The sequence below is a fragment of the Lycorma delicatula genome, chromosome 10 (assembly GCF_047948215.1).
Source record: "Lycorma delicatula isolate Av1 chromosome 10, ASM4794821v1, whole genome shotgun sequence".
NCBI classification, from domain to species: Eukaryota; Metazoa; Arthropoda; class Insecta; order Hemiptera; family Fulgoridae; genus Lycorma; species Lycorma delicatula.
The window spans coordinates 110,447,444-110,472,784 of NC_134464.1; the positions used below are offsets into that span (position 1 = coordinate 110,447,444).

At 30.1% G+C, this 25,341-nt stretch overlaps 1 protein-coding gene across 6 annotated transcripts in view; it reads left to right on the forward strand.

Annotated features, from left to right (window-relative positions):
• Positions 1 to 17,274, forward strand: part of LOC142331320 (uncharacterized) — a 101,820-nt gene extending 84,546 nt beyond the window's left edge. For 4 of the 6 annotated variants that reach the window (XM_075377146.1, XM_075377142.1, XM_075377145.1 and 1 more), the window contains exons 5-7: positions 2,628 to 2,867; positions 6,493 to 6,616; positions 16,741 to 17,274. In XM_075377146.1, the coding sequence (XP_075233261.1) occupies positions 2,628 to 2,666 (39 nt within the window). In that variant the 3' untranslated portion in view covers positions 2,667 to 2,867; positions 6,493 to 6,616; positions 16,741 to 17,274. Of the gene's footprint in view, positions 1 to 2,627; positions 2,868 to 6,492; positions 6,901 to 16,740 lie in introns of those variants that run through there. The other 2 variants (XR_012757960.1, XR_012757959.1) reach the window with 2 other exon arrangements.
• The last annotated feature ends 8,067 nt before the right edge of the window (positions 17,275 to 25,341 follow it).

Sequence of the window (25,341 nt, forward strand, 5' to 3'; positions counted from 1 at the left end):
GCCAAATTGGATATCAAGAAACTTTTTATGATGCGAACATATGAAAAAAAATAGTAATGGTGTTACATTGCTATCATTACCACTAATGAAGGATGGATTGCTCCTTTTACTATTAAAACTAATATTACAGTTCTGCCTGATTAATAAAATTATCACAGTCAGCTATTCTCTTAGGATCTGTCTAGCACAGGATATCAGATAACTCATAGCTTAATTTCTTACTATTTTTACTTTATATCATAAAAATATCTTTATCGCTAAAAATAAATTTTAATCCAAATGAAGGATCATGATATAACTGTCTGAAGTACTAACTGCAGAATTCAACAATTAGAGATATGATTTACATTGTCCTATCACATAATATTTATAACAATCAATTTTTGCTACTATATGAGGATTTACAGGTGGTGTTAATTTTGTTCTGTTTGTTTCTTCCTCAATGGCAGTTCTCAGCCACCCACATTATCAACTGATACAGCTCTCTGAACTTCTACAGTACTTGTGTAATCGCCACATATGACAGGATTTCTATGAGAATTTTGCTGATTAAAACAGACTTCATATGAACTTTTTCCTGGACGTCAGAATGATCATTAATGATTCCTTTAACATTTGATATATTCCAGCATTGTTTTCTTATACCTGTAAAAAGAGATATTGATTAAATTTATTCCCATAAAACTAACAAATTAAAATAAGAATGAAAATAAATGTACCACCAAATACCTTCTGAACTCTAATCATATCTATAACTCTAGTCATATCTCAAATCATCAAATTTTCATTAATAAAGATTTTAACTGAATTCAGGTCATTGATCAATCGATCAACACATACAGTAAATAATTTTGTGTTGACCAAAAGTGATATAGCAGCATGTTTCATTTAATCCAGTTTTGCCCCGCACAAGTCAATTGAATTTTAAAAAGGATAAAGTAACTTATTTTCTAACATTATGTTTATACTGACCACTTACTCTGATATCTTAAAATTCAAAATCAGGTGCAGTGTTCACTATTTTTTAGAAATTTATTTTTGCCACATCTTATATGAAATTTTAAACTTTCAGAGGCTTTATCTTGTTTTTAAAAGAGTGAATTCCATCACTTTGACACCTAAGATCTATTTAAATATAGATTTATTAAACAGAGATTAAAGCCTACTGAATTCTGAAAAGAATTTTTTTTGTGAAATCTTCAGGGATAGTTGTTCCACTCTCTGTAACAATTTTATTTTATAAATAATGCTGTTGAAAGGTTTAAGAAAAAATCTTTCTTCAAAAGCAGAAAAAATTCAGTAAATTTGTTACTTCTTTTTCTGGAGAGTAAATTTTTACTACTTTCTCTGGAGAATTGATAGAAGAGGTTCTGATGTTTTTTTTTTCTAAAAACTAAATTACGTTTATGCTTAAGTAGAAAATAAACAGCCATGATATTAATCTGTTTTATAAAAAAGATTTTTTTATAAACTCTAGCCACTTAAATGGCTAGCTTGGTAAAAAGCAGAGCAGAGAGACTGGTCGTAATCCTTTCTCTACAAATCTGGTGAGGACTATTACTGCCTAATCACATCCTGCTCCCCACCAGAAAAATATTTGAAAATAGGAGTACCCAAAATAAGAAAAGTGGAAGAAACAAATTTGAGTTGCGGTAACCAAGGATTCCAGAGTTTCAGATCAGAGATGTAATGGCATAGTGCGAATATGTGTAAAGATTATATACAGGTATGTGCATGAAAAGAATTAATAACTAACCTGATTTCTATGCTACACTAGAATCACTGAAAAAATAAAATTATGTGTTAGTGTGAATGGTGGAAATCACAATCGTTGAACTGCTTTATGAATGTCACAAAAACAGTACTAAGTTCAACTTTCATTTGACTTTGTTTCCTTTTTGATATTTATAGTATTGCAAATTTATGCCATAAAAAAAAAGAAATGCTTTCAATAAACAATTGTAACTACACTTTCCTGGTCAGAAGTGACAAACAAAATTAATATAAACGCAGTATAAAATGTAAAATATTAATTATATATAAGCTAAAAGCAAAAAATTAAATTAAAGCTATAGAACAGTGCACATTCAAAAACGTGATTACTTGCAAAAGATATGTATGATCTACCTCAGGATCAATTGCCTCAATGATCTAGTTCAGTTATAATGCTATATATATATTTTTTTAATATGAATATGTTTATTAGGACATCAGTAAAACTAATTAATTTTCTTCAATTTGCCTCTAATGTTCTGAGAATGTATCAACTTAAAATAAAATCGGTTTAATGTAATGTATAATGTTTAATTGTTTGTTTAATCATTCACTAAATTTTATTTAAAGATTTTAGATGAACTTCTTAAAAACGAAATAATGCTACGTTCAAGTATGTTTTTACCATTGAAGGAAAAAATTCCACTTTACCCACTTAAAAAGCATTGTGATTTTGAAAGTACATTCATTTATTCTGAAAATTTTTAGTACCGACCTTGAATAGCCTGTTAATTATAGTTTAATAATAATTACTTATTTCCCTAACTGATATAATAATACAGAATCTTATCAGTGTTGAATTAATATTGATGCAGTGACCAATTATGATTAACTACTTAGTGAAAATATTTCAGGTAAATATGAATCCCTTCTATATTAACATCGATGATTAAAGTTACGACCATCTAAATGACGATCACAAAGTTCTCTGTTTGAAGAAAGAATTTTGTCGAAATGTTAATTTAGTTTTTATTGTTACTTTTATTATGGTGATATATCTACAGCAGAAGATAAAGCTTTAAAAAGGATAAATAATATAGTAGAAGTGTTACCTAAACATCCAGAAGGAACAGTGGTATTTTTACACGGAGTAGGTGAGTTATAAGATTTTCGTTTATACTGCACACATATATTCAGCGGTAGAACTTAAATTAGATTCCTTAGTACTTACAAAACAAATCACATTTAGCAGTTTACAATATATTATAAACTTACAATTTAGTTTTCTTGTTAGCGGTGGTTGATTAAAATTACCAAAATACCATACGTGTAAAAACGGGTTTATCGGTAGTGTATAATGTTTTCTGTTAAATCTTTTATTAAATTCTACTTAAAGATTTGAAATAAACATGTTAAAAATAAAAGAAGACTGTTACACTCAAGTATGTTTTGCTACTGAAGTAAAAAATTCCACTTTACTCAGCTAAAGTTATGTATAAAGAGTATATTTAATATAAAATTTGTAATATATTTAATGTAAATTTCGTAAAAGCTAAGATCTTTGGGAGAGCCGAAAAAATAAATTTATCTAATGATATTTCAAAAATTAAAATATCATTCAGTCGCTGAAATAATGAATGCATTATCAACACGAATAATTCAATTACTCGCTGCTAGAGCTGTACGCAGAAGCTGACTCACTTAAGTCAGAGATGAGTAAATCTGTGTTAAAAATATTAGTAGTAAGTAAATTTAGTGAATCTAAGTACTTAGACTTAGTAACAAAAAGTACTTAGTACTTTTTTTTAATTGACATTGCAAATAAAAAATTGATAAGAGATATTTCTTTAAGATTTTATTTTTTGATACAAAAATAATGAATTACCAGTACGTGATTTAAGAAGGAAAAGACGTGTTAAAAGTAGTTGTTAATTAATTATTCGTTTACTGCTTATAGGTTTAAAAATATTAACAATTAATATATGGAAATTGTTCTTCCAATAGATTTTTTTGAAGCTATGCAACGCCATCAATGTAGTTACCGGTGGCATTATTGTAAATAACTTTTGTATTAAAAACGGTTTGGGAACCCTGTTTAGTACATAGTCAAACAACATATTTATGTTGCGTTTGTATCTTCACCGTATCGTTTTGATAAATGTTTGTAGTCTGCGTATTGTTGAAGTGTGTTTTTACATGCTCATCTCATCCTCTGAAGTAATACCTAACGGTGGTTTCGGAGGTTAAAAAAAAAGTATAAAATGTTGATCTTTGTAGCTTAGTGGTCCTCTGTCTTTCATCTGGAAGGTTCAAAATTTGAATATATCAGCATAGCATTTTTCATACGCTACATAATTCATATGTCATAAAATGACAGTAATTGGACCTGCTGCTTCGTAGAAAATTAATAAATAAAATTTGCCACACTGTTCCATTAATCATCCAGACAGTTTCTACTTCATTTGTGGTGAGGTAATATTAATCTCTCAGAGCAGAAATATAACTTCACAGATAAAAGAATCATATGAACATATGATTGATGTTATATATTTATAATCATATCATATATTTTGGATGTAAAATAGGTATCAGGACAGGTCCTGGCTCTTCATATTTGTTGCAGTACATATGTAAGACAGTTGACTGGTTGATTAAATTGTTCTTATCACATGATATTTGCAATTTCAATGCTTTGGAGAGAACTAAAGGATCATTTCACTTCCAGAATTGTTATTTTTGAATAATGAAAATATCAGGGACAACAGCTAAGACTAGACATTCTATTAAATATTCTAATATTCTCTCTACTATAAGACTAATGTCTTACAGTCTAGAACCTTTCCAATTCTAGAACCACCAAAAACATGGGATCATATGAAGATGAAGCTGTTGATGTCAGACTATTCAAAATGGATATTTCTCTTGAAATCTGGAAACCAATATATTTCGCGATTACAATACTTCCTTTACTTCATACAAGGAAGTAAAAAGTGAATATATTATATTCATTCATTATAAAAAAAAGTTTTATGTTTATTTTATAGTATCATTTTATAGTATCACATTTTCGCTATTTTTCAACTTTTTACAAATTTTGAAATTTGTGATTTGCGAAAATTCCTGACGTGATGCCAAAAAAATGAAGGTTATTTTTGAATTCAGTGCTAAAAAATACATAGAAAGCAATTATCAAAAGTTAAAATATCCCACAACCCAAATTTTGTATGTTTGTGTTTAGAGGTAATGCACCTCTGCAGTTTTGTGTGTGTGTGTGTGTATGTATATATATATATATATGTGTGTGTGTGTGTGTGTGTGTGTGTGTGTGTATGTATATATACATATATATATATATGTGTGTGTGTGTGTTATTATTTTATAGAAATCTATTTGTATCAATGAAGAGATCTCTGCTAAACCAAAAAATGAAAATGACAACATCAAAAGCAGTAGTGTTAATTAACTGTTTTTAACAAATAATATTATAATTTTCTACTTGCATGTAACTTACTAATTAATTTACTAACACTGACCTAAATACAATAAAATAATATTTTATCTTAAATGTTATAAAACTATTAAATTAAAATTTTGAAATTTAGTAACATAAAGTAAAGAAAAAATATTATAATCCCTGTTTTAGGGATATTTTTTATTTACTATTTATCATAACAAAATTTATTTGTGTTTTTTTAAACGCGAGTTTTAATTTTGCATTTATTATTTGAAAAAAACTGCTGATTTAGCATTCTCTGTTTGATGAAGAGTGATAGTTTAGTCTCACCCGATGTTAGGTGTTATGGTGTTTTCCTTTTACTATTGGTTTTCATTATATAGAAGTATTCTTAATTTTTGCGGAGGAAATATGAAATTAAATACTTTTTATATAATCGAACTGGATATGTGATTGAAGTTGTAGATGTTTATTTAGAATAAATAAGATGGAATTACAAACCATTAAAATGTATAGTTTCATTCTGTATGAATTGTATAAAAATGTTTTAGATTTGTCTCCTATCTGTGTTTGCATTTGCAAGTAATTGGCATAGTTTGACCATGTTAAATAAATGTACCAGCTCTTTTATACATTATTTGAGATACATCCTGTATAAAATACCAACTGATTCAACGTAAAAAAAGGAACAACCATTACAAATAATTAATTTTTAATCTTATTAAAGAAATATTTCTGTTTTTTATCTCACATATACTGGTTATTTTCCATTTCTTTTTTTTCTCTTTTATTACCTCAGTTAATGATTGTAATCATTTTTCTAGTCATATGAAATGCATAACACTTTTTTTAGGTCTTCATTTAAGAGCATTAGTGAAATGTCATGCAGCATTAAAACTAAAGAAGGTAAATGTATGCTTAATAGGCTGATTTGATATGCTATATAAGACTAGACTACCTGTAGGAGTAAGTTTTTCTCCCTATTTTGAACTCAAATTTTTACAAGTGCAATCAAATATTTACAACCTTCAGAGCAATGTATACATCTACTTTTTAATAACTCATTCTCTAATTCTCTACTAAAATTCAAAATTTCCTTCACCCATCTAAAAATTAAAAAACACCTTTTGTTTTCAATTCTTCCACAATTAAACTATTAAGTTTTAGTTAAGAATTCCATTAGTACAAAAAACATTGATAATATGTAACACCAGTCCCCGTTTGATATTTATTCATCAAACGGGGACTGCCACATCAGCAAGTTTTCTTTTATTTCTCAATGACTTTAAATTGGAAGTGAAATTTAAGTGTAACTTTTATTTTAGGCGATACCAGACTGGGCTTAAAAGATGGATCGATGCCTTAATGGGTAAAACTGAACTACTTTATAAATTACACGTAATATTTCCCACATCTGCTGAAATTTACAGTAAAAAACAAAGAAGAAAGGTAATCCATCTTAATACATAAAAATGTCTATTTATTTGTTTTGTCTACTTGTAGGAATGTTTGTCAAATTAAAGGAATAAATCATAAAAAATTATTTTCTTAAATAGCTTTATAAATAACCAGCTTTTATTTTTGTGTATAACTTATATATAAATAATATATTATTAATTATTCTTATAATTATTGTTTTATTAAGTAATCTTTTATTATTTATTATTGTTTTATTTTTATTTATATTTCTTAATATTTAGTCTGTGATATGATAAAATATGTTATTAATGCCATTTGTTGTTTTATTATGTCTTTACCACTTTAGTTCTCTATTAATTCTTACAACAGAATATTTATTTAGTAGTAAATTAAATGGTTATTGAAATAAATCTGAATATAGAAAACGAGATGTTAAAAAAATAAGTCTTCTAAAGAAACATAAGATTTTTTAAATTCTACTGTAATTTAAAGATGGATATTTTAGTGGGTAAATTGGTCAATTTATCTTGGCGAAGACTTTAATCTTATCAAATTGTTTATAGCATCTGACTTTATTTTGGGAATGTTTTTAACTACAGATTTTATTGACAATCCATATTATTTGCATCGGCGCAGATAATATGGATTTTAAACACTTCCCTGCAAACTACATTGGTGGTTTTACATTCAGGTGCAAAAATGACCACAGACAATCTCAAACATGCCTCCTAAAACTGTCCATGAGCGTTAAAATAGTTCACTAAAATAATATATAAGACACCATAATTTATTGTTAAGAAACTGCGTAAAGTTCATCTTAGGATAAACTTCAAAAATTAATGCAAAAATCTATCCGACTGTAGTCAACTCGCATAAATCTCCATAAGTATAAAGTTTTACTGTGTCATCAAAATACATCAATACACCCATAGTTTCCACCATTACTGTCGGTACATTATAGAGGATTCGATCCAGTAATTATTTATTTGTTAGCACACTTCATACGCAGTACTTGCGTGCAAAAATTCGTACAATAGCAGCTGAAAAGACACGCTCCCATTGCCTACAACTTTAGGAATTTGTGGGTATTACAAGGTGCTACCCAAAAGTTCGAGCAACACGAATGAAGACTAATAATGACTTTAAGCATTATTAGTCTGTAATTATAATTATTACAAATTAATGTCCGTAATAATTATTCTGGGGGATAATGACCCCCTCCCCGGAAAGCATCATGTCCACAGATTGATTAGAGACGATATTGTCGATAGTAATAGTGATATCTCAGGGAATGAAAGTGAATCTGATAATGTGGGTTTCCTAACGGAGAATATACCATGGCAAACTCTATCGATTTGTGCACACCAGAAAATAGTTTGCAAACCCTTGGTGTTTTTGGTTTTTAATAATGATCTAAGAACACTTTCTAATCAGTTTAATCATCTTCCTGTGGAAGAGGCCAGTGAGCAAACTAATCGGTAGGAGAAGGTTAAACCTTCACCAATTGTATTGTGTAGTGTCACTGACGCATGGAAACATTATGAATTGTTAAAAACAATCGTGACCAAATCCGAGTACAGTATGTGTGTAATTTATAAAAAAAACAACTGAGAATAATGCTTATACAAGGATTATTCAATCCCTCGGAGAACGCAACCTTATAGGACATGCTTTTACCAGAAAAGACGAGAGGTCGTTCTGGATAGTACTACAGAATTTACACTTCTTGAGTCCAGTTCATGTGATCAAGGAGGGAATTGAAGATCAAGCCCAGATGGTTTGAAGCATCAACACCGCCATTGAATTACAAAGGAACAGATACTAATTTTTTTTATTTACCTAAAATTTCAAATTTGTAAAAAAAAATGTTCAGTTTGAGATATATTGACAACTGCAGTGCTAGGTTTGAAGAACCTAGGTGCCCTGGGATAACCTACCGGGTTGGTTTAGTGGTGAAAACGTCTTCCAAAATCAGCAGATTAGGAAGTCAAGAATTCCAGTGTTCAAGTCCTAGTGAAGGCAATTACTTTTATAGGGATTTGAATACTAGATCGCGGACACCGGTGTTCTTGGTGGTTGGGTTTCAATTAACCACATATCTTAGAAATGATCAAACTGATACTGTACAAGACTACACTCATACATACCAGAACGGTAATTCCCGGAGGCTAAACAGGAAAAAAGAGGTCTCCTGGGATTGACCAATTTGTGTGATGTCAGCATTATGGACAGAATAAAAATAATTGTTCTAGATCAGCTTTTCTCAACCTGGAGGTCACGAGATTAGTCTACAACTTTACATGTAAACAGTAATGAAATCATTTTATGAGAAAGAAAAATCCTTTATTGTAAACATTTTATTTACATTTATAAGTACTTGTGTAAAAATAATAAATTAATGAACGGTCACATTTGTTTTTCATTGAAACAATGGAGAAACTTTAAGTGGATCTATGATAGAAACAAACAAAAGCAAATAGTTTTCAAATGATAAAAGACGTTTCCTAACGTCAACGCAAACTTAAGACGAAAAAACCCTTTTTAAAAAGGTAAGACGTGATGAAAGGGATTAATGCTTTCCATATTCACTTTGATGAGCAAGCTAAAACATTTATAAATCTTCAGATGTGAATTAATTGTAGTTGTAACGTTTTATCGGTAGACATTTACATGAACTGGTCGTGAATCTCCAAATGGTAACTTAGCAGTTGTAACAGCTAATAAATAAATTCAGTACCAATCTTCCAGAAATCATTTTTATCTTCTGGGAAACACTCGCCCACTGAATTTTTAGCTCAGGCAAATGCATCTTCATGCTATTCAAACTGTGGTGAATAATAATGTCTTCTCAGTATAATCAAAATTGTTATTTTGAAGACAAGTAATCCAGACATCAAGCCTCTTAATGAAAGCATGAACTATGTTATTAATAAAATGTCTTTAACACGTCCATGCAAATTCACATTCAAGTCCGTTAAATGTGTAAATACATCAGCTAAGTAGCTAATAGCAACATACTCGTTATTCTGTAAAATATTGAGAATGGCGTTTGTTTATCCTTGAAAAATATTAATTTATTAATATCTTACAAATTCAACAAACGGGTTAACACTTTCCTTCGCGATAACCGTATGACTTCTATATTGAAAAGAAGAGATTTTTTTTCTTTTCGCCGATTACATAGCATAGTTATCAAACACTTTATTCTGTAACGGTCAACTTTTAATAAAAGTAACCATTTTACAGCGTTAATCTGTTTGAGAATTTCCAGCATATTTTTATGGATAAGAGCATATCTGGGAAGGAAGCAATGCATCCATTCCGCCTTTGATATAAGACGGATTTTGGATTTGGTATCAGGAGACATGGAAGGCTCGGATCGGTATTGGTCTGGGACGAACAGGAAGTCAGGAAATTTACAAAAAGTGATCCCCTTATAATTGTATTTGTGAAGACTGAATATTTTTCGTGTTCGAGTATCGATACGCCGACTCGCCCCATCGCCCCCAAACGTCCTTGGGGAAGCATCATAGTGGTCTTCTCTGAGATAAACGACTTCTTTTGTTGTGACCCTTAAACAATATAGGATGCTGTAACAAGAAAACATCCAACCCCCTACACACGGCGATCTCGCCAAGTTCAACCAGAGCAATGTAAGCACCCTACCCATTTAATTTCCGAATTTTAACTATCTAAGGGTATTCAATTGTAATACATTACGATAGCCCCCTTAAAACATGCACTATTATTACTATTTACAGAGTACTTACGGTACTTCCGAAGACGTCTGCAGTAAACACTTGTCGGGCCCACCGACTACGTTGAATATTGCTCTCGTTTATGTTTCTCATCATCAAAATGGAAGCACATTAACACCGGATTTCCCACCGTTCAACTGTGTGTCGAAACTGGCAGCGCTTGTAGCAACGTTGAACGTCTTCAAATTCTTTGCCCTATACGAAGAAAATTCAGTAAACAACCTGCCCCCAGATATTCAATAAAAAGAACTTCAGTCAAATTGTACTGGAAGACAAATAATTTTTGGTAAACATGTGTTCTGCAGAAATTCATTTTTATTATCTATATATCAGTGTTTGTTTAACTTTTTTATAAGCGGAACCCTTTTTAATGCCCACCCTTTTTTGCGGAACCCCCTGGTTTGCTTCAATAGTATGGTTTTAATGCGATTTTTTATAAATGGATTATTTGCAAAAACAATGAGAAAATTATTTTGAACAATATTTATTTGCTTCAAATAATAATTTTAACATTAATCCAAAAATTCTTAAAATATCTAAAAAATAAGTTATTTAATCAGAATTTAAATTTTAATGAAATGAGTGGTACTGCATTTTATTATCGCAGATATACTTAATATTAGGTTTTATAAATGAAAGTTGAATTCTCATGTCAGGTTTGGCATTCATTCTGTGGCGATATTTATTTTTTGTCGACACAAGCTGAGAACCTCGTTTTGCACATATATATAATTGCAAATGGTAAAAGTGGCAACATGGCCTTTTTTGACAAATGAGGATATTGATCTTTGAATATCAACTGCACCAGAATTCTATTAATATCATTAATTAAAATTTTTCTTGCAATATTGACTCAGAGGTCATTTCAATAAAAGTTTTGTACTCTTCTGCTGACATAGTTGTTGAAGGTTTTGCATTGACAATAAACCACAATGAATTTTGATATTTAATGAAGCTTTAAAAAGTATTTTTCAAATGAAAAATACTTTTTAAAGCTTCACTCAAACCTTTCAGGTTCCGAATAATTTCTTTAATATATGTTTCTTCTATTTGAACACCTTCTTGTGAAAAACCTTTTATTGTTGGGAAGCAATAAAAATTGTTGGAGCTCACACAAATTGTCCAAAATTCAATCTTTTTTTTAAAAGCAAGAATCTTTTCGTGGGTAGTAACTTCATTTACTTGTTTTCCCTGAACGATTAAATTAAGTTCATCAATTTTTGTAAAAATATCACTTAAATAGGCAATTTTAAACAGCCAATTTCTATCAAATAATTGATTTTTCAATTCAAAATTGTGGTCTAAATAAAGGCAAGCACCTTTAGCTCAAAAATACGGGTTAGTATCTTTTCTCGAGATAACCATCTTTTAGTTGTAAAAGAAGAGATGAAAGTACACTTCCCATATCCTACATAGTATTTTGAATAAACAATTATTTAGTAGCCAAGATTTTATGAAATTAATCATTTTGACCTCATCAAAAGCAATTCTATGACTGGGAGACAATTTTTTTACAACTGCGCTCTTTCGCAACAAGTGTGGAATATTTTAACAAATATGGATCATGCAGTGGCTACTAGAACAGTTCTGGGGATATTTTTAATAAGCTGTACAGCCCCATTAATGATGCCACTCATGGCCTTTTACTCCATAGGTACAGATATCAATACAGTTGTCCCATGGTATTTGATTCTCTTCAAGAAAAGAATTTGAGGAGATCAAATATTTCCACTCCAGTAGTATGTGTGGTAGAGATTTACAGAACAGAAGATCCCCCAATAATGCATTTTCGTGCTCATATCTTACGATTACAATTAAAACTGCGAGTCCAGCTATGTCTGTAGATTCATCCATTTGTAATGAAAATTTGCAAGATTTCAGACGAAAAGTAAGTTCATTCTTTAAAATGGCTGCTAAATCTCTGATGTGCCGAGCTACTGTCATTCAAAATTGGGATCTTAGCAATTTCTTTTGTTGATTTAACATCTGACATACATTTTACTATCTCCATAGCGGAAGGCTTAATAAGATTTTTCGCAATTGAGAAAGCTTCACCGTGTTGAGCTATCCGATAGCTGACTAAGAAGCCTCAGTTGCTTTTTCATTTACCATTTTCGTAATTCCATAAAACTTTTTAATTTTAAAAGTTCTTCACTTTTTTGAATGAAGAATTCAACATCTTTTTCTTTTAATTCGCTATGAACAGATTTCAAATGCCGACGCATTTTAGCTGGAACTATTTGGGAGAACTTGCTGTATATATACACAATGAGGATTGCCACAAATCCTAAAGACATAACTTACATCATACTTCCTGAGCTTTTTAGTAACTGCCTGGATTGATTACTTGTAGAAGCAATAACTGGCGTAACTTCTTTTGAGGTCATTTTATTTATAGCACTCTCGTTATAACCAACGTTATCTTTAACAAAAGACTTAGTTGTTGAGTCCGAAGTAGAAGAGTCAAGTTCTACAGTAAAACGCTATAGTGACCTCCTTTCCATCTTGTAACAAAATGTTGAAAATGATTTTAAAGCAAAAAATTGTGTGGCAGGTAGCTTTTAAATCAGAATAAAGTTTATATGGTTACTAACATTGATTATATGATTAACTACGGAATATAAAACACAAACACATTATTAATACAATTTATGGGTTTTAAAACTTCAAAGACAAAACCAATAAAGTTTATCAATAAGTAAATATTTAAAATAAAAAAAATATGACACATCGACAAGTGACTATTTCATTTATTTCGTTATAAATGCAATTGAATTTGACTGGACTTACGACAGATGGCATTAATTAAATTCTTAATTATCATGGGTGAAAACTATTTATTGACAGAAAATGAAAACATTTCATCATCTTTAGCTCTGTTACACTAACTATACTTTATCAATGAAAACATTACCTGAACCCCATTGTTGGCGATAGTGTTTTCATTTTGAGGTTGTGTCAAACGCAAAGACGATATTGTGATTGTTTTTGCAGTGCTTATGGTTTTATTCATTTATTTTCACAACCATGCTAATGATTGCATATTAAAATCACAGATGGGTAAGTTAATGTATACATACTTGCGTGAACACGTTAATATATTTATGGATACACCTATTGATTTTAAAGATTACTGTGTAAATTACCATATTTAAATAATGTCCACAATAATGCAGGCAACCATGCACACCTAAACGCCTGATGTGAAGACAGGATTTTGGCGTGATGTTACATAAAAAATCGTACTACATAAACTAGTGGAAGCGATGGTTATTTGGGATTCTATTTTTTAATTTCAGGGGGGGTTAATTTTTATAGTTTTGTTTTGAATGTTAAGAAAAAAAGCAAGTAAGTTTCACGGGACCCCAGGGTTGTGTGGAACACAGTTTAAGAAACACTGATCTATATAATTCTAGGGAGATCCCCTACACAGAAGAGAATTAAAACAAACTAAATTTATTTAATACTAATTTCAACTTGTCATGTTGATATCATAAACACTTAAAACGACTTATTTCTCACCTTCAATACTTCTCTAAACAGAAACAGACTGACTTCAAATCAGCATGCTGGCTATAAGAAAACAAAACCACTCTCAATATAACAAAAAGGAAAAATTACATTTTGATGAAAATAATGTTGAGAAACAATAAATACAAACTGCTACCAAGCATAAGCTGGCTCTTTGAGATCCTGATAAGATAGTAAACTACCCTGATCTACTCATCAAAACAGATTGTTTTTCTCATCTTCCATCCAAGGTTATAATTTTCATTATCGATTCTGCAAATGAATTTCTAATCCTACTAGGTTTTTTACTTTCAGGATAACAGGATTTGATGATTAGTTAGTGCATCATTGTTGTGTGTAGAAGGTAGTTTTTGAGAAATCTGGGGTGAAATACAATAAATAGGTGTAAATATAATATGTATATAAATACATTCTTGCAGAAAATATATGAAACTATTAAAAAAATTTGATAAAGGTAAACAATGAATTATGAAAATATGTTTTCATATCTGTCAGTATTATTATAAAGGAAAATTGACTAACAAACAGAAGTTGATAATTTAATAATAATTTATCTAAAATAATAATTTACATCAGTTTCAGTTTGAAGATACAAATTAAAACTATCAATTTTAACAGTTTTATTGTTTTTAATTCTCTGATTACAGAAAAACATGCGTACTGTACTTGAAAATTATGGTATCTTATTGATTGTGCTATGGTTAGAAAAAAAGAAAACTTTATTATATAAATAAAATTTACATGGAATTTATCTACATTATTAGTGCACATAAATCATTAATTTAAAATATACTAAAATGTTTCATATTAGCTGTGCATAATAAAGGCAAATTTTGAAAACTCTTGCTTACCATGGTTGGATAAAGAATGTTCATTTTTATCTGTTGTATTGAATCAGTTCTCCCAGTTTAGATATATAATTCTGAAATTCTCATTGCTTTTTAATTAGCTCAAATTTATTTTTATATTTATATTTTTATAAAAAGGTACATATGCCTTCTATCATACAGAACGATCAACTCAACACGGCCATCATTGGGGTTACATTTTTTATGAGAAACTTTAAAAGGGGAATCTACCCTAGATTTTTCCTTAAATTAAAAATACAGTATTATTATTTTTTAAATTAATTTCCAATATGGCTGCCAATCTCATTTTATCAATTTTACCCCATATTTTTATTCTACGTCTGCCTAGAAAATATTACTTCAACACATTTTAATTCTTGGATATTTTCTCTGAACACAGCTGTTATGGGGCAATGGGCTGACAATTGTAAAATTAAATATGGTGGCCATCTACCTATATTATTTTAATTGAAAACCTAATGCATTGGTACCTGGTTGTTAAACATTATTCTCAAAGTTCATAAATTAAGTAAAGTTGAAAATAAAGTAAAGTAAGATTAAAAGAATTTTACCTTGAACCAGTGTTTTAGTTTTATCTATTATGAAGGAAGAATTACAACAGAATTGCAGTGTCAGTTACAACAAATTTTCAAAATTGCCACCATTAGTAAAAATGCAGGCAGTTCCCCTCCTGAAAACATCGTTATCAGCTTTAGAAAATGTGTTGTAACAAATATAGTAAAAAATTTTGACCACCTTAGCTGTTATTTCTTCCACTGAAGTATACAGAGATGTGTACAATTGGTCTTTCACATATCCTCAGAGAATGTAATCTAATGAAAAAAGGTCTGGACTTCTCACTGGCCAAGCAATTATTTTGGAAATAAACTTTTAAAACCTCTTTAACCTCACCGTAGTTGTGTGCTGGAGCTCAGTCTTGTTGGAAATACATTTGCATTCAACAATCTGAAGACAAGTCATTAATAGGTGGCAGTAGAAAGTTTTCCAACAATTGACGCTCGAGAGCGTAGAAAACCAAAGCCAAAATTTGATTATTGATAACGGCGCACTAGCAGTTTATGGAAAATCTCACTTTATTGTGTCCTTCTGTGACAATCAATGCATTTTCTTTTGACATATAATGATGTACAATTCTTTATACCAATAAAGTATTTATTAATTTCTTGACAATTCAAACAACCATTGAATAAGGGCAACACTAACCATCAGTGATTGTACTGTTAAATTCGAGAAATCTTTCAACAGTGCAAAAAACATCTGATAATTATTTACCATTAAAATTGCATTTATTAGTTTATTATTGTCAGGCCATAGCTCTGTAACGGCTGCATTTACAGAAAAATACCAAAGAATAAAAATGTTTTAAAATAATATTTCCATCCAAAAATGCAATAAAAACATAGGGTTTACATTAGAAATAATATGGTTTACCACCATACTGGAAAAAGGACAATGATTTCAAAAATGGTAATATTGTATTTTTAATGAAGGGAAAAATCTGGGGAGGTTTCTCATTTAAAGTTTCTCATAAAACTTACAGTTTCTGAGATCCCTACTTTGGCCATCTTGAGTTGATCACTCTGTGTAACAACTATACAGAGATAAAGCAATGTATATAATATTTTTTTTATAAAGGATGGAGGTATATTAACCTTTTGCTTTATATGAGCTGTCCCAGTCTTCTGATGCTGTAAATCACCTGAGTACAAGAAGCACCAGTCCTTCTAATGAAAAAAATCAATGAGTCATTCGTATAACTAAATATCACCTGCATTTCAGTGGTTTGGGATACTGATAGCAAACAGCATATTCCATTCAACGAAACATTGGGAAATCACTTCATCCTTTAGTTTCTCAAGTTAGTTTGATTTGGATTTTAGATTCCTAAGAATAATTAACTGTTACATATTTTATGATACTTAAATTACTCATAAATGTAACTGTTTATACACATTTATTGATGATTAATAAATAAGTAAATAATTATCTGTTTCAGGTTCAATTTATATTTAAAGCTGCTGTTGGTTATGGGTATACCTTGGGCATCACAACCATTAAAATTAATTTTACCCAGCTTAGATCTGCTATGGCAAGCCATATTTTTCTTTAATTTACTCCAAGGTGTACTGATATTTATTATATTTATATGTAAAAAACGAATACTTTATGCTATCAATACTAAGCTATGGCCATCAAAAATTATCTTTACATATAATGAAAGCTCTTCAAAAAACAGTAAAACCAACAAAACATCAAGTTCAGGAGTCATGCAAAGTCAATATGCAAATAAAACTGATGAAAAGGAACAAAATTATGAAATGATTGAATTAAATATTAAACTGAAGAGTAAATGACATAAACCACAACAGTTTAATGCAGATTATATCTAAAATGACATAAGGTATAATAGGTATACCTTATTAACATAAGGTATATGAGATAAGGATAATTACCATGTATCAAAGACTGTAAAAATATATATATTTTAAATAGAATTTCAAATTATTAAATAAAAATTTGTGAATTTAAATTTATCTACCTTTTTCTCTCAAAAACCTTTTCAGCTAATTATTATCAGTTCTTTTGCCAGAAGATAGCATTGTTGCAAACAGCAGCAATCTTAGAAGATTAGAAAAATGTAATAAAAAAATACATTGTACTCGGCATAAGTTGTTTGTTCAACATATTACTTCTGTTAAGTATTGTACAGTTGTCAATTTCAAATAACATATTTATAGTAGATTAGATACCTCTATTTTTTATTTCTTATTATTTATAAGAGTGAGTACATCACTCTAATAAAGATTATTTATTTCCGAAATATTTTTTTTCTTGTGGGTTTTGAGTATCGACTTTAGTCATTAGTCCTTTTCACAAACAAAAAAAAAATTAAAAACTTACAACTCTGATATTAAGAACTATCAACTATTAAAATATTCTTTATACTAAAATAGAAGATCTATCATAATTTTTATTAGCATATTTTAAAAAATCTTTGTAATCATTAGATAAAGATTCCTCAACTTTAACAGTATAATGAAAAAATAAATTTTATGACTAAGTATTACATATGTTTTCTTACATAATTGTTAATAATAAGGTAGATCTATATTGTTTTTGTAGTTATGGAAGTTTTTCTTATTAATATTTGTGATAATTCTCACTAGAGAACTGCTTCAAAAATTACATTTTTTATAAGTATTTTTGGTGCATGACTATCAACAATATTATTAATATGTAGTTGCAATTCCTAACCAAAAATTTCTATATCTGTGATTAATATCAAATCCCAGTCAGGCATTGCATTTTTCATCTGCTACCAAATTCAATTTCTATGTTTCATGTGCAAACTTCAATATTATGTGGAAATATAAAAACTAAATATTATTTACAATCAAATTCTCATTTAGTAAATTTTGAATGTTACAAAATTAATATTTTTATATCTGGTAAGAATTAATGAGGTATAAATTAAAATTCAAAATCTTAGGTAACATTATCTCTAAGGTAAACGATATTTATCATGATAAAAAATTTCACCATAACCAATATTAACACTAATGTCAGTGAGATTAGAAAAAACAAACTCATGAGAATTACCACGAGAGTTTTAACAAATTATTTGATTTAAAAAATTACAATTTGTAGAAAAATCTGTAAGGTGAGTAGAAACATATTTTGATAATATTTAGCAAAACCTGGCATTTAAAGTCACCTAATAATAATTTAACAGTGGCTGTCCTATATGTGTATGCTAAGCGAATTACAGATACAATTTATTTTTATTTTATAAATTATACAAAAAATCATAAACATCTTTACTTTGTAGCATTCATTTTTTTACTTTTAATTACAGCAAGTAGATATACTACACCTGGAAGAGGTACACCTCATACACTTGTGTTTAAGTAAATAAACCCGTTAGTGAGACGATAGACACAGAACAATGTAGATAATAACAAGAACACTTGTAACACTAACAATTAATAAAAGAGTAAAGAACTGAAGTAAAATAATAATGATAGCATCGGTGATAATAATTGCAATCTGTCATCCAGTACTCCCCAGTCTAGAACATAGAAGTATTTCAACCTTAATTATCCTCGCCGTTGGTATTTAATGCTGTACTATTTCTCAAACTCACGTATTCGTGAATCTCATCGTCCTGCACCATGCCGCTTCTGAAATTGTAACAGTTACCTTGTTTTGGAAGCTTTGTATGAAATTGTTACTTTTGTTGTTGTTCCTACATAATATAGATCAGTTCAAAGGGAAACTTTGTATATCAAAATTTTATTAGACGATGTTAGGGTAAATTTCTCCTCATTAGCCGATTCTATATTTCTTGTTGAGTTGTTTTCTTTTCTCCTTCACATGATATTTCCAGGTCAAACACCAATCTAGGTGTAATCCATGATACCGTACTCGCTCTGATTGTGTGCTCAAATCACCATCCAGATTCGCACTAGGACAGTCACCTCTTCTGAGTGTGATGTGCTTTGATTTATTCTGATTAACTTTCTTTTATTAATTAACATCTTTAGTCATGCACAGATCTAATGTTGATTGCAAACCCTCGAGACTAGTCCAAGGTCTTCATCAACGGCAAGGATAGCTGTGTCATCAGTGAATGAGGCAACAAGCAATTTTCCAGGATTGGAAGGTCTGCAGTGAATATTGAATACAACACAGGACCCACTACTGAGCCTGAACACCCAACCTGATGTAAGAGAATCTTCATAACTTATCAGAATATCTGATCTGTGAGAAATATCTCAAGATAATTTTGTAAGACAAGGTAGATTGAGGAAATTTTAATTTTAATCTATAGAGAGAGCGGGCAACCAGACCTTGTCAAAAGTCTGTTGGATATTTAAGAGGCCACTGAGCAGAATTTTCTTTCTTCTAGGTATTTCTTCATAGACTGACTTCATATTTATGTATATATATATATATATATATATATATATATATATATATATATATATATATATATATACACACACACACAGTAATAAAATTAACAAGAGGCAAATCCTGTTTGTTACAATATTCAATAATAATAAATACTTACATGACCCGTATAAAATTCCACCCATTCTTCTACCTTCACAGCGTTTAAATCATTTATTTTAAGTTCATTGATTTTTATTTTAAGATTAATCTGCAGTGAAACTTCATCATTTACTGAGATCTCAGAGAATAAAAATTTAGGGGTAAGTATACCACCATTAAAATTATTTGTGGTAAAACTACTAACATATACAGTTTCATCTTAGTTGTTCAAATACGGCATTTTCAACCTCAGTAATTTTCATCTTCACTATTACTTATAATACTTTTATGTCTTACTTTACGTCTTTAAGGAATACTTTCCTTTTTGGAATACTTTATGACTTTTATGTTTTATCACTATTCGACTAAAACCTTATTTTAAATAATAATTTAATTTGTTTTAAACTCAATATACGCACTGAATTCACAAAAAAAAATCAATCTAACATAAACTCTCATAACTACACGTGAGGTTATAACAGCTGTATTCACAAAGTAGCCAGTTGGAAACTGGTTCTATTTTTAAAAAAATTGTAATTTTTAAGAAGTAAAATCAGATATTAATTAATAGATAATATACTAGAAATGTATTTTTAGCCTATAATAATTTGTCTGAGCAATAAATAATTTTCAACCTCTATGGCATTATGAACTGCAACAAGTACTATTAAAAAAATTTAAAAATTACTTCACATATTCTAAATTAAAAAAAAACTGAATTGAAAATTTCATTATCAGAAAATGTTTTTGCAGTTTCAGTATTTATTGTCCTTTTTACTTGTTCAGTATTTTTTACACTTGTAAGTATTTATATATATTAGATACTAGTTAACTTGGCACTCTCTGTTACATCTCTCGGTTTTCTTATTGTTCGATCCATTTTCAACTGACAATGTCGGTCGAAATCTTTTTGTTTTTTCAAGTGGACCAACATCCAGCTAAGAATTATTAATTGGGACTGACATACGGTTCCCAAGAGTACCAGCAAAATACCGGTCCACTCCTGCAGAGGGCGTGTGTACTGGAACTATGGTTACATACAACTGGGTTCACCCTGGTACCCCTTGCTCTAATACGTTCAAGCATCCACCCATCGTCGTCATAGTTTTCACCTTGCGTTTCGGTTAAGTTTTGTAAGGTGTCGCAACACCACCGAGTGTGAGTGTAAGATGTTGTTCTGCGGCTGTGTAAGGGTATATGTTGTAATTTCTTTAATGTTCATGGTGCGGTGTACGTACATGATGTAAAAGGTTCAGCAGCTCAGGGTTGCAGGAAGAAAATCTGCCAAGGCTAGGAGCAGTGGGACACCAACCACCAAAGTCTTAAAGAGTAAGATTCCCTGTCAGGGTTTAATAAGCCCTTGGAAAAAAAGCAGAGAAATAAATTTGCTCCAGTAAAGCCAACAGCCAGGTAAGAAAATTAATAAAACCGAGAAAACCAATGAAGCAGGGAGAGACTTTGGTGTAAATGAAATATTTCATATGCAGCTGCATTGTATTGCAAGTTGTCACAGGAATCGTACAGATTCATTAGCATATATATTAACCAAATTAGATCAAATTGGTAAAAAGTTAGAAACTCTGGCCAATGAGGAGAGTCAAAATATTGTTTAGCAAAATGTAATAAAGCAGTTATAAGAGCAAGAAAACTCTAAAAATAATCACCAAAAAAAATAAATCACCAGAAAACTTGTCACTGTGAATAGGTTTTACTAGTTTACTGTTCATGAGCAGACAACCCATAAGATACCGACAATTAAATTTTCAATTAATAGCATCTGGAAAATTTCAAGTATTAGAGATCCATTTTAATCCATCGACAGAAAGATTGATTATCTGAAAATTAAAAAAAAAGAATGCCATTGACTGAAAGAAGAGGCATGGTAAGACAAGATGGAAAAGTAGGGTTAGAAATTATTTTCAATCCTGACGATAAAACTTCTGGGTATTTTAATGACATTTTATATCAAAACTTGATGGAAAAATTAAAATTATGATGGATGGGTAGAGCTACTATAGTTCAGTTTCATCACAAATTGAATACAAACTTAGGTAATGATTAGTATATAATTGATAAGAATAAAAGGGGATTTATAAGTCTAATTTTCTGGAAAGAGTATCTTTGTTACCTCTTAACAGAAGGTTATTCCATGAATTAAATGGTACTCTGCGTTTTTTGTGTTGTACTAGTGAGGATGAAGATATCAGCACTTTAAGGGTAGGAAGTTATTTTTCGGGAAAGTAAATTTAATGGATGAAGTCTATTAATTTTCTGAATGATGGTAGCTGGATTAATTTAATATGGCGCATAAGAGTTGCACTTGCCTATAAGAACAATATTATTATTGTTAAGTTTTTCTACTGAAATTTCAAAATAATCTTCATTAAATGTAATCATTTAGTTACGTGAAATAATCTTATAATATTGATGAGGGGGGGCCATTATGTATGTATCACTACAACTTGATAAACTATGACAAACTGCATATAAAATGACTACTAATTATGTCAGGAACCTGAGGATGCCGGTACACAAACAGAATTACGTAAACAAGATTTACTCAAGTCAAAAAATAATATCAAGAAATATGTTTTTCTGTATTATATAATTGTATAACAATCAATCATTAATAGCTTGCGTTAAATTTGCTGATAGTATTACTACAGCATACATAACAGTATCTTAATTATATCCGATTAGATATTCCACAAATTTTCACTACACCTTTGTCTTTGGGAATCAGATCGTTGAATATATACTGTTAATTTTATACATATAATACAATAGGTTTTTGTCATCTCTAGATTTTGAAAGTTATATAGTATAAAATTAATTTACAAAAGGATATATAGCACTGTTACCTATACAGGTTTAATAAGAAATATAAATTTACGTCTTATAACTACTAATAATTCTTAATATTGACTCAAAATATTATGCAAACTCTTGATACAGTTGAATGATTAAGTCACCTTAATTATAGAAAGTGAATTCAAGCTGTAAATTAAAGAAAGAAGTCTGTCCTTGTTTCTGTCTCTCTCTTCCCCTCTGTGTCTTTCTCTCTCTCTCTCTTCCCCTCTGTTTCACTCTATCTGTAGTTTGTCTCTCTCACAATCACTCTTTCTATTTCTCATTCTTTCTTCCTCTTCCTCTGGCTCACTGTCTGTCTTTGTCTGTAACTTTGTCTCTGTAACTGTCTGTTTTTTCTCTTCACAGTCTTTCTATATCTCTTATTCTTTCTCTCTCTCTTCGTCTGTCTGTCTTTTTCTCTCTGTCTTTCTTTCTCACTCTTTCCACCTCCCCCATTATTTCTCTCTTTCTCCCTTTGTCAGTCTCTCTCTCTCCCTCTCCCTTTGTCACTGTCTCTCTCTCTCTCTCTCTCTCTCTGTCTTTATTTCTCCCTCTCCCTTTGTCTCTCAGACTGTCTGTCTCTCTCTCTCTCTCTCTCATTCTCTTTCAATCTCTTTCTCTGTTTCTGTCTTTCTCTTTCTCTTCCTCTGTCTATCTGTCTTTCTCTTATTGTCTCTCTCTCTCTCTCTTATTCTGGCTGTCTTTCTCTCTCTCACTCTCTCTCTCCCTCTCACTCTCTCTCTCTCCCTCTGACTGTCTGTCTCTCTCTTAATCCGTCTATCTATCATTCTGTCTCTATGTCTGATGCCACTTTCAAAGGCTGACAGCTTTAGCTAAGATCACAATTTCCACTTTAAAAGCAATCAAACTGCTTTCTTGTTGTCAAAGTAAAACACTTGAAGGCAAATAAAACCAGTTTAAGGCAGTTTCAAACATAACTGGCAATCGCATAACAATTTAGAGAAAAAAATAGCTTGTCCCTATTAATTTGTACATTATAAGTATATCTAAATTTTACGTTAAAATAGAATAATTTCAAATCGATAAGCATTTGTATCAAAACCGTTCTAATTATAAGAACATATCTTTTGTTATTTAGAAGAATTATGTTATCCAAGTCCATGCGGTGCTAACACGCAGTGCAATGTAGTGAATGGAGTGCCAACCTGTACTTGTCTACCGGGATATTTCGGTTCTCCATTACAAGGGTGCCGGCACGAGTGCATGCGAATCGGATTACGATTGTGGATCATCTCAGTCTTGCCAAAATCATCGTTGTGCCTATGTTTGTTCTACAGGAGCTTGTGCGACTACAGCAAATTGTGAAGCAGGAAATCACCGTGCTATCTGCACATGCCCTCCTGTGAGTTGATAAATATTATTGAAATTATTTCAGAAAGGATTCTAAATATGTCACTGTTTTATGCAATATCATAGTGTTGAAGATCTTACTTTCTTTGGCTTGATACACAATACTACTGTACTACTATATTAAATGGATAGAAAATAACCGAGTTATGGGAGAAAATCGATGTTGTAATTTTGCGTCTGTTTTCATGTCCTCCGCTTTACGTTCGGTTCAGTTAATTGTTTTTATTTATAGTTAATTCTAGTATGTATCAAATTAAGTAATAATTTACTCGCATAATAATTATGACATAAAATTACAACATCGATTTTCTCCCATAACTCTGCTATTTGTTAACAGATTTAAAAAAATAAAATGTCATTTTGTTCAAAATAAAAGACTTAATATTTTAGCAAATAACATATATTTTGATAAAATATATATTTATGGAGATATAACGGATTTAAAAATAAACATGGCCGCCATTTTGTAATTTACGAAGGTATTTAATTCCTGATTTTTTGCTAATTGTAAAACTTTATTACCGATACGCTTACCAAATATTAATGTGATTCCTCTATCCGAACTTGAGATATAAATTTTTATATAACAATAACAAAATTGCGGATAGTGGGAGAATGAAGGAGAAATCCTAAGGATATTTGGATTTTCCTAAGGATATTCTTTGTTTAAATTTACAAGTAGAATTCGAAAAAGTATAGCCAGCCCAGTATTTTAGAAACACTCTGTATACACATATGTAATCGTCCCTATTAAATTACATATACACATTTTTAAAAGTACATAAAATTTTATTTCATTAATAACTTCTGTTATTTTTTTTAATGTTATTAAAGAATTATTATTTATCGTACAAACTTTTTTACAATCAGAGGTTAATAATTATCAATAAATCAATATATTTAAATTTAAAAAAAAAATATATATATATATACGATGTAGGACTCGAACCGCTGTCCCTTCCCTTTGTAAGATCCAATTATTTCATTAATTAAACTTTTATTTGGCTATAACTCTGAAACCGCTGAAAATAAGTACCGCTTATAATATCGTTGAAAAGCTCTCAAGGAGAGCTTATTACTACAGTTAAGAAAAACTCAAAAATTCTGATTTTGTGGGTTTTTGAACACTTTTGGTTCAGTTGATTGCAATTAAAAGGGGAGGTGCACAACAAGATTTTACAACAGTTCTAAATCCAAAATTTAAACGTGCTACGGCTAATCCTTTTTTAGTTATGCGAGATACGTACGTACAGACGTCACGCTGAAACTAGTAAAAATGGATTCAAGAATGGTTAAAATGGATATTTCCGTTGAAATCTGA